General features: G+C 39.7%; 1 protein-coding gene and 1 non-coding gene across 2 annotated transcripts; one reads left to right on the top strand and one right to left on the bottom strand.

Moving 5' to 3' along the window:
- Positions 1-489: 489 nt before the first annotated feature.
- Positions 490-575, top strand: TRNAM-CAU. Its single transcript is given in 2 exon segments — positions 490-527; positions 540-575. It is a non-coding gene; the product is annotated as a tRNA-Met (tRNA).
- A 776-nt stretch (positions 576-1,351) lies between these two features.
- LOC115755941 (far upstream element-binding protein 1-like) lies at positions 1,352-10,205 on the bottom strand. The gene is made up of 8 exons (XM_030695566.2): positions 9,883-10,205; positions 9,233-9,564; positions 7,364-7,549; positions 6,232-6,333; positions 6,000-6,071; positions 5,771-5,887; positions 2,834-3,404; positions 1,352-2,109 (listed from the first exon to the last, which is right to left on the bottom strand). Exons 1-8 carry the CDS (start codon positions 10,070-10,072, stop codon positions 1,643-1,645), a joined length of 2,037 nt encoding a protein of 678 aa, XP_030551426.2. The 5' UTR covers positions 10,073-10,205; the 3' UTR covers positions 1,352-1,642.
- Between the last annotated feature and the right edge of the window lie 351 nt (positions 10,206-10,556).

Genomic DNA, 10,556 nt, shown 5'->3' with positions numbered 1-10,556 from the left:
GTACGCTTAGGCTCTGAAAGCCACATTGAAATCGTGCAAAGCCATACGACTAAATGTGTTGGGTTACGAGATTCATGTGCAAATATTGTTGGAACATTTACGAAAGGAGGAGAAAAACCAAAATTGATCAATCCATGGACCGGAAATGATCACGATCCATGTGAGACATGTCGCTAGTTTCAACAAAATGTAAGTGATTGGGTTACAAAGTAATACTAATATGAGAGCTCATGTCAAACATGGGATTGTTCTACTTATACTAGGATACACTCGAAACAATTTATAAGGTCCCGATTATGGATTTTCAATGAACATAAAAAAAAAAATGTCTGACTGATAAATAATTGAAAGTAGATGAGGTGTGAGGTGAGGTATTCTATTTTCTTTGCCATAAAAGAGATATATATCTTCTTCCTCCGCCAATTATGAAGATGGTAGATGCATGCTTAAAATTAATAAGTTTGCTCATGATTCGTCTATCTGCGCAGAGGGGTGGTGGCGCAGTTGGCTAGCGCGTAGGTCTCATAGCTTTGCGAGTTATCCTGAGGTCGAGAGTTCGAGCCTCTCTCACCCCATCATCCATTCTTTTTCTACTTTTATTTATTTATTTATTTATTATGATCAGAATTATTTTGACTGTAACTCAGGACGAGTTTCTTCCAACTCTCTTTCGGAGTCAATCCAATTCTGGTTGAGAACATTCTTTTGCCAGCTTCCTTGTCTTTAGGATTGACGAGAAGAATTTCACGAGACGCCAAGGGCTTTCTTTCTTTTTTTATGAGACTGACACAAGCAGACGAGAGAAGTAGAAAGCGCATAATTCCGATTATATATGTGACTACTAAGAGCTCAGCCGATCATGATGTCCAATAGGAGGATAACCAAATGCAGAAGACTCTTACAATAACTAAGCACGAATTTCGGATTAGAGTCCAATCTCGGTCTTAATTTCAATAACCTCTCCCTTTAATAAAGTGTGGGAGCATAACTTTAGGACATCTTATCTCTATTTATTTCACGAAAAACGAATGATCTAAAAAATATCTTCCGTAAAGAATATTTTTTGTTTCGGATGCCACGTATATCTAAGAATATTTAATGACCAAGTCCTGACAGACATACAAAAAAGTACCAATCGAAAACGGTATAGGGAACTCCGTAAGCAACAAGTGACTAACCATGGAGTGATTGACATAAAGCATTGGACATGCTCCAAGCTAGAGAGTAGAAGTTTAACCCAATCTCTCACAACTAGGGTTCCATATGCACTTTCCGTCCAGTACTACATGTAAAACCAAAGATGGTGATTTCATCATCATTTCTTCACTTGCGAGCGATTCTTGATTCCCGCAACCAAAAACAATTGAACTAGACAATGTTTGATAGCTACAAAATAAAGTTTAAGTAATTTCCATGTGATCACGCAGTTGTGTCATCTCATAACCAGTGCAGAGAAGGGAAAGATTTCCAAAAGCAAGAGAGAGCGCTACGCCTAAATCGAGACAACATAGCTGGGTCATCTTCAACTAAAGCCTAATCAAGTTGGTCTGTTCAGAAAGAACAAATAACCGATATAACTTTCCCCGTTACTAAAACGCTAGACATAACATACAATCGTCGAAAGACAAGAAGAAAACAGTATTCAGCGCGCACCATAGACCTGAGTAGAATCATACTGAGGATAACTGGCTTGAGCACTCACAGGAACACTACCATAACCACCTGACTGTGCAACTGATTGATCATAGCCCAGTTGGGCGGTTGGCTGTTGAATGTAGCCCGGCTGAGCCTGACTGCTCGGAGCGGCAGCATAAGCAGCACCTGCACCCCCACCATAACCAGCATCTTGTGGTGCTTGATATCCATATCCAGGATTGGCTGCAGCTGGCTGCTCGGTGTATGATCCATATGCCCCAGCAGTAGCAGGTTGACCATAGGCAGGAGGAGCTTGTACTTGCTGTGGATAGACAGCGCCAGGCTGACTTCCATCTGTGGTAGGTGCAGACGCATATGCGGGATATGTCTGCTGCACGGACCCACCTGCTGGGTATTGGTACACCTGCTGGGATGGCACACTTGAACCATACTGTTGGATTGGCTGACTGGACCCTGGATAAGGCATATCAGGTCGATTAGCTATCACTAAGGGGTGTTCATAAAACACCTAAAACTGACAAGCCGAGCCAACATACTGAACCACATAATAATTTCGGTTTACCGGTTTAATGGTTTGGTTGAAAAAAAATATTTATTGGTTCAATCATTTGGTTTTCGCTTATAACTTCGGAAACTGATAAAATCAAACCAAACCGACAAGTTCAATAAATAAATTCATCTTCCTTTTGACTAACAAAATTTTTAGTTTAGCCAAAACAAGTTCATATTATCTAAAATACCCCTAAACTATTAACCAAAAGATATCTGCATCTCAAGTTAGCCATTATTAATTGATTTTTAATATCAATTACTTACAAAAGCGATTTCTACGATCTTTTGTATATTTCTGTTAAGTTAAACTATATTTTTTAATGTTTCGATAATTTCATTTGATTTATTGTGATTATATTCCTTTTTCCTAATAAGTAAGTAGAAATAGGTGTTTTTATGTTAATTTTCCATTGCATGTTGAAGTTAGATAGCCTAGATATTAAACTTCACTTTTAAGTCGGCTTGATGCTTAATGGGTTGAAACCGACCCAAACCGATAACAAACCTAAGTTATTTGCATGGTTTGAGTATACCTCCAAACCAAACCATGGACACCCCCAGCTATTGGAGTGCCATGAGACTGACCATGCATTCCTAGTTGGGGTATCCTATGAAGGTGGCTCACCATATTGTTGTGCATAACCAGGTTGGGAAACAGCAGCAGCAGCAGCAGTTTGAGAGTAAACCGGCCCTGAGTTTTGACCTCCATATGAGGGGTGCACTGGAGCATTATCGTACTTGGTTTCGTCATATCCATGCCCGTAATTCTGCTGAGGGTTCCCGGCCTGAGAGTAAGGACCCGGATGCCCATAATTTGGACCTCTTTGCTGCCCGTAATTGTAACCTGCTAATGACTGCGGTGGGCCAGATTGGCCAGCAAAATGTCCCGAAATGGATCCTGAGTGAGGCATACTTGCTGGATGTCCTCCATATCCACCAAAAAAGTCATAGCTCCCACCACGAGGTGGCCTTTGCTCCCAACCAGGGCCAAAGCCACTCCTTGGAGAGGAATAACCACCATAGGCTGTAGGAGGATATTGTGCATTCTGAGATTGATATGGTCCTCTTTGTTGGTAATCATATTGCACTGGATGGGAAGAATAAGGAGCACGTGAACCCCACTGTGGACCCCCTGGCCCCACCGATCGATGAGTCTGCTGACTAAACCCACCAGACAGAGGTGAAGGTCTAGGAGTCTAGGTATAACAAAATACAAAAGAAAGGCTGTCAAAATGAGAAAGAAAATACTATGAGGAAGCAAGGTCATGCAAGTTGATTAAAAGTGCATATGAGGAAGCCACTCGGAATGAAACAACAAGAAAGAATCCTTACGTAAAAGCTTCCATAAACAACCAGTATAATATTCCGATTGAACCACGAAAATAGCAGAAGACATATCCATCATATCAGAATCAGCCAATAGGAATTCAAAACCACTACCAGAGGAAGAAAGTCAGCAATGATTGAAAAGGTATACAACCCTTAAACAAGAGATGATGCATACGACATTCACAACCCATAAGAAAACCAATGGAAACAGAAAATAGTTCCACGAAATCGACATTACCCACCATGTTAGACTTTTCCAGGCTAACGGTAGACAAAATTCTCCAAACCTACTTTCCTCTATTCATTTTCCTCCATTCATCGTCATATTCAGGAAAGATAAAATATAGGCAAGAACAGATGAAATCCTTAACAAGTGCTTCAAAGGATCTTATAACTTAGAGAAACGCGATGCTTTCTTCCTAAAGCAGTTTGAATAATCTCTTTCTTTATCCAAGAAACCAGAAAACAGAGGATGGGAGGTGCATCCCAAGACAGCAAAAATGAATGCTCACATAAATACCAAAATGGAGAAATGAATACATGTAAGATAAATAAATAAATAAACAAATAAGATAAGAAGCCAGAGAAAGTTCATCGACAGATATGTGATATGACATGAATCAAGATAATTCATTAATCAGTTATTAGCAAAGCAAACTCCACTTAAGCAGGAACTCCTGACAATAAAGTATTTATGAACGTAATTGAAATGATGATGACCATAGATATGTATACAATACTGTTGCCAATACTGCACCACAACATGCTAGTCATCTCACTTCACACTAATCATGTCTTATATACAACAGAAACCCTCCTGACCCAAGGATCTCTGCAAATCAGGCTGGAGGTACATAAACCACATGCTCCAATTGTTGCAGCTTGCTACCGAAAGAAGGTTTCAAAGCATGGCATGGTCGCACAGGAATTCAAACAAGTTTTATATGGAACATCCCAGTAACTGAAGATCACTAAGGTTAACAACTAAACATAGTATAGGCTCACTGCATCATTTTCGCTTTTGAGTCTCAAAGCAATCTTACCAACTATTAACATTCTGCCACCCCGAGATATAATGTCGGATACCTCTCTTCAATGGATGAGAGAATAGAGTGGTCGTATTTTGCTACACCAAGAAAGCAATGCGAACACCAAGGGAGAGGCAATAGCCCAATCTGCATTTTATAAGCCAACCAATTCGAAATTGGCACTTTCAACATTAAAAAAATGATGGCAAGTGGCAACCGACATCGACCTTGGCACTAATTGTCTTTCATTCATTAACATGGTAACTCTGATAATTGCATTCTTCACACTTCTTACTCCTTGATTTTTCTCACAATCCAGAAAAGGGATCAAAGAAGCAACCAGAGGTGATTCGAACAGGCAATCATGTTAAACTTCTGGATATAAGGACTAGAAAATCTGGAGGATACAGACGAAAATACTAAAGAAAGAAACAGTTTTTCTGCCCTGAAAAATTACATCAACTAGTTTTACAGATCTATACCCGTTCTTATAATCAACAGATTTCTCTTTACTTTGATCTAAACTTCAACAATTACAGTGTTAATGTTGTCATCTTTCTCTCCAAGGCATCAATCCATAAATCATAGTTGGATATGAATTAAAATGAATCGCAACCCCCAAAAAAACTGCCACAAATCCTGCATCCTGCTAATCAACAGATTTCTCTTTACTTTGATCTAAACTTCAACAATTACAGTGTTAATGTTGTCATCTTTCTCTCCAAGGCATCAATCCATAAATCATAGTTGGATATGAATTAAAATGAATCGCAACCCCCCAAAAAACTGCCACAAATCCTGCATCCTGCTACTAGAAACGTATAGAAGAGTCTACATCAAAACACAAAACACAAAAGGGCCCGGTCTATATTCATTCAAACTCAGGACCAAGGGCACATTAAAGTCTACAAATAGATGATTCAGCACATGGCGCCCAAAAAATTCATGAGAGCTGTAACTCCAGGAAATAAGCTGGAGGTTCAACAATAGACAAACGCTCCTCCATCTAATAATCGATTACTTACTTCAGATCAGGCCAATCCTAAAAGCCTACCACCACAATCATGAAGGAAGAGCAGTTCAACTACCATTACTGTAATCAGTCTAGGAAGGAAAACCAACAATCTAATCATAGATCCAATCCGAAGAATGCAATGAAGTAACAATTTTTTTTATTTTCCCAAATAAACAGATAACTAGCTGACCTGTTTCATAACTTCTTTTATCATCTGTGTGGCAACATCAATTTGCCTCTTATCACCAGTAATTCGGACAATTCTTTCCTTGGAATCATCTCCCTCAGGAAGATGCTGAGGTATTAACTACAGGAAAAACATATTTATTGGTGCTTGTAAGGCATGATACTTTACTATAATGTCCCAGAATTAGATGCGTATCTGGCAATGTAAGAATAAGGTACATGCTATCAAGCACCTGTATGCGGGCCCCAGATCTTGTCTGCAGACTTTTGATAGTATCTCCACCTCTGCCTATTAGTATACCGACCTGCACAAATAAATAACCATAAGACATGATAGGGAAGAAATTGTTCATTTGAAACAGTTAACATGTTTCCAGATGATATGGGTTTTTGCGAGAATGCTTCAACCAGACCAGTTTAATCATCAATTAATATAGATGACCAAATAAAGCCTCAAAGTATAACCTTCTCATTTGGCACTTTCAGTTCAATTTGTTCTGCAGACCCAGGAACCTGTGCAGTTGCAATGCCTTTGGCTACAAGGGAAGGGGAACCACCAGCATCAGCCTGCAACCAAATTCACCAAAGTAAGTGACTGTAACAGATAGTTTGAGATTCAGAGAACAATAATCTTGCTTCTAAAATAGATGAAGTTAAATCACGAAGTTGAAATCAGATCAAAAACAAAATCAAAACTGAACACATTCCCATGGGTTTCCACAGCCTAGACCTCGTAACCCTTTAGAAAATCTACAATTATACTCCTGTCAACAGGTGAATACGCATTTACACACTTTCGGTAGGATACGCATCAACACAAGAAACTCTGGAAGATCTTTAATGTCGCTTCCATCATAACCAAAGTGACATGTTATAAGTCTCTTGTCACGTCACCATTGGTTTATCTACTTCAACATTTTGATTATCTAAACTAGCAAATAGGCACACTGGTGCACTGATGCGTGTGCAAATTCAAAAAAACAGAGGAAGAGAGAGTATCGCAATTATAAAATGTAAAAGCATAAGTAGGGAATGACACTCTCACAATCTGTTTCGCTTGGAAGCTTACTCGCTCGCTCTCTCCCCCTCTTCCCCCACCCCCACGCAAAAAAAAAAAATCAAAATTGAAGTTTCTTCACACTTGCTACATCCTCATTCCATAGTCCCTCCCTCCCTCCCTCCCTCTCTTTGTGAAAAAAAGCAGTATACTTGGGGCACTCATGATGTTTTCCAGTGATCAAGTTGTATTGATGATTGGCTTGTGCTAAAGGCCTCGTCCCCACTAGAGGTTCAGATATTTGAGTTCATTCAATTTGCAAATTAACAATACAACCTCAAGGGATCAAAGAATCTTCTCCCTAAGTTTCTTAGATGCTGAATAATAAGGGAAAAAATTCTTCAAGAAAAACTATCCTCAATTCTCTTAATAAGAAGTAGACATAATTTAGGACATTGCCAGAGCTTACATCAGTGTAGACAATTCAAAGGAATAGTTCTATTAATTCAGCATATTAAATACTCCTCTAACCTCACAAAAGCAAACTAGGGCAAAAAGGACAAATAAAGAAAGTGACGTGCCAATAGAATCAATACAAACCTCTGCTATGACATCCCTAATAAGGTTCTCAGCCTTGCTAATATTCTCCTTTGTTCCTGTTAGTTCCACAGGTCTTGTTGCAGATGACAAATCAGCTTCAGCATCCCTCACGATCTGAATTTTCACCCCAGAATTGTACTGCAGGTACCTTATGGTATCTCCATTCTTACCAATAAGAACACCAACCTGCACATGTCAAACCCCAAACTTGTCTCTCAGCACATATTTTGATGAAAAAGAAAAACAAGAAGCACTATCCATGCAAAAGAAGCCGTAATCAGCTTTACTAGTCAAAATATGAAAGGTTCAGTGTTAGAAGCTGAAATCTATCTCTATATAGTTGATACCAGAAAGGACTTTTTCATAATGTTAAATTATGCATGCTTATGCTTCCATTTCCATATCACTTTTTTGTACATTGAATCAAGGGTTAATATCACGAAAAACCCCAAACTGGTATACCTGCGACAAATTCACCCCAAACTAATTTTCCGACGACAAAAAAATTCAAACCGGTACGCCAGTAACAAATTTACCCTCCACTAGTTTCGGTTAAATTAGGTTAATACCACGAAAAATCCCAAATTGGTATACTTATGACAAATAGAGGATAAAAATCCCAAATAGGTACACTCGTCAATTGCCATGTAAAATTGAGTTTAACACCACAAAAGATCCCAAACTAGCACACCTATTACAAACGGAGGGTAAAAACTCCAAACCAAGACACACGTCAATTGCCACATATCATCCAATTCAACAATTTGACGGTAAAATTTAACCGAAACTAAGGGAGGGTAAAATTGTCACAATCGTACCGGTTTGGATTTTTTCATGGTCAAAAAATTAGTTTCGAGTAAATTCGTCACAGGTGTACCAATTTGAGATTTTTTGCGGTATTAACCTTTGAATCAATCCGTATAACAATGCACTTTTGAGGTTGTGGATTTACATAAACCAAGATAATGTGATCCGATTACAGCTAATCACGCTTCTTCAAAACAATTCAAGCATTCTCTTAAATAGTTAATCATTGAAATTGGTATGTGGTACTTTTTACATACATACACACCGCTGGTGAAATAGAAGTGTTTCACAAGTTGCCTTCATCACAATCGTTATGTAAATTGGAAATACCCATAATCTTCACATCTTGAAGTATATAGGTTTCGGTTAACTGTTACATATACACTCACTATAACAAGAAATTTTCAAAATTCTCGCGTTAGTATACTACATTGTACATCAAAGTAAGAAGTTCGTTTTATGGTCTTGTATGTGAAATTTAGCCAAATCCATGCCCAAGCCCCACACAGATATAAATTATTGATTAATTATACTTTTTCAAAAGTACAAATCTGCAGTTTAGTCAGACAGGTATCAGTGGCTCCAGGATTCTCCACCAAGCATTTCTCTTCAAAGCCAAGCTTAGCAAACCCACCATCTATTGGACATGTGATTACTGGCAGAGTGCAACTAACAATGAGTTTTGACTAAGCTTAGGACTTTTTTTTATCTTCAGCCCTACGCAGTTCTCCATTACTTTAAAAAAAAGCAATTATAGTATTCCGTGCTAGCAGATGATATGGTTTTAAATTTTTGAACGTGTTAAATCATAATTACGGGTTAGTTCCAAGAATGGTAACACATATCACCATGTCACAAACATTCACAGGTATTGCTGTACGTGACTTGTCCCATTTGATTTATAGTATCCTATCCTTTTCCAATTAAATTGTATGATTGCCTTTATGGCACCTCGACAATCTTGGGTAGAAAAGTCATCCTAACCACCTTTGCTTTAATCAGGATAATTAGATGAACATGTAGTTTAACGAGTATTCCATACAAGCAATAGAGCAAACACACCTTACTGTTAGGAACTTGAATTTTGTGTGTCAAAGTATGACCATCATCAGATGCTTGCTGCTGTTGGGCAGAGATTTCCTGTTCATTAACGTCCATCGTCAGCACAACTTCTTCCTTGGAAGTTCCGTGGGCATTGTCCTGAGATTCCTTGTCAATATCTTCCGCACCATGATATTTCACGGGCGTTTTCTCGTCATCTGCAATTCGTTCACTCTCCTTTGACTGGCGTTGAGCCTCCTCAACCTCACTACTATCCAAAGTTGTTGCTATACCATTTTCCTGCCCAGGCTCATCTCCCTTCTCAACTTGGTATCCATTTCCATTAGCTATTTCTATCAAACAAATAACAATTCATTACGTGGAAATGATCGTTAACCCTGAAACTGAAATTGCAGGGCAAGACACATCTCCAATCACATTTCAATCACCCATTCACGTATTTAACCAAAACTTCACCATCAAGACATCAAATCCCCAGCTTATATGTTCAAAGGACACAGAAGGAACATAATTGAACAAAAGCCGCGAACTTAACGAATGAATCAATAACAACACCTCCTCTTCCTACTTTGACTACTCGTGGAACTCGAGGCAACACAAATAAGATCACAGAGAAGCCCTAGGTAAGATGATACTGAGGACTGAAGTACCCGAAACCTCGGGGTCGCCGTCGTGGCGAGGACGCTTCGCATCTGGTGCATCAGAAGCCGCCACAGGCGTGTAGTCATTGACAGCATAGGGTTCCTCAGCAGGTTCTAGGGTTTGTTCGGCCTCCACATCATCGAGCTTCCGCTTGTGATCCGAAGGCGGTGAGATCGCCACAACCTCTTCATCCGCCATTGTCGTTAAGAGGGAGCGAACGCGAAAGGCAAGGCCTCGCGATCAGTGCGAAGCAAATTGCTTCTTCCACAGAGAGAGAGAGCGAGGGAGAGAGAGAGAGAGAGAAAGTATGCGGAGAACAGGTGAGGGTTGAACTGAGAAAGAGATACGAGCGCCTTATGATATTTTTGCGGGGGTGCAAAACGGGTCGGGCTGAACCGGCGCGGCCCGGCCCGCTACATTGCCCCGGAAAGGAACTGTGGCGGGCCCTGCCTGGCCCATCCCAGACAGTGCCCCGTGTCGGTACAGCTCATCGAAAAACGAATCGTGCCGTGCTGTGCCGTGCTCGTGTCAGATTAACCAGCTCATGGAAAAGAGCAATTGCATGGCCATTTATCGGAAGCCTTTCTCCCAATCGCCGATCGAAACAAATCTATACAGTGTTTAGTGATAAATGATCAACCAAACTTTCTTCTTTATATTATTTTCTTTAGAATACCAGAAA

Source organism: Rhodamnia argentea, chromosome 11 (genome assembly GCF_020921035.1).
Source record: "Rhodamnia argentea isolate NSW1041297 chromosome 11, ASM2092103v1, whole genome shotgun sequence".
Classification (NCBI taxonomy): domain Eukaryota; kingdom Viridiplantae; phylum Streptophyta; class Magnoliopsida; order Myrtales; family Myrtaceae; genus Rhodamnia; species Rhodamnia argentea.
Note: the sequence above shows the minus strand (reverse complement) of the source record. Positions and strands in the feature narration are given on the sequence as shown.

What these genes read in the sequence shown, in the direction of transcription:
- LOC115755941 (XM_030695566.2), bottom strand. Translation starts at nt 10,072, where the DNA reads ATGGCGGATGAAGAGGTTGTGGCGATCTCACCGCCTTCGGATCACAAG. An exon ending in CGGCGACCCCGAGGTTTCGG is followed by an intron (nt 9,565 to 9,882) that starts GTACTTCAGTCC and finishes TTTGTTTGATAG; the next exon opens with AAATAGCTAATGGAAATGGA. An exon ending in TGAAAGTGCCAAATGAGAAG is followed by an intron (nt 6,072 to 6,231) that starts GTTATACTTTGA and finishes TTATTTGTGCAG; the next exon opens with GTCGGTATACTAATAGGCAG.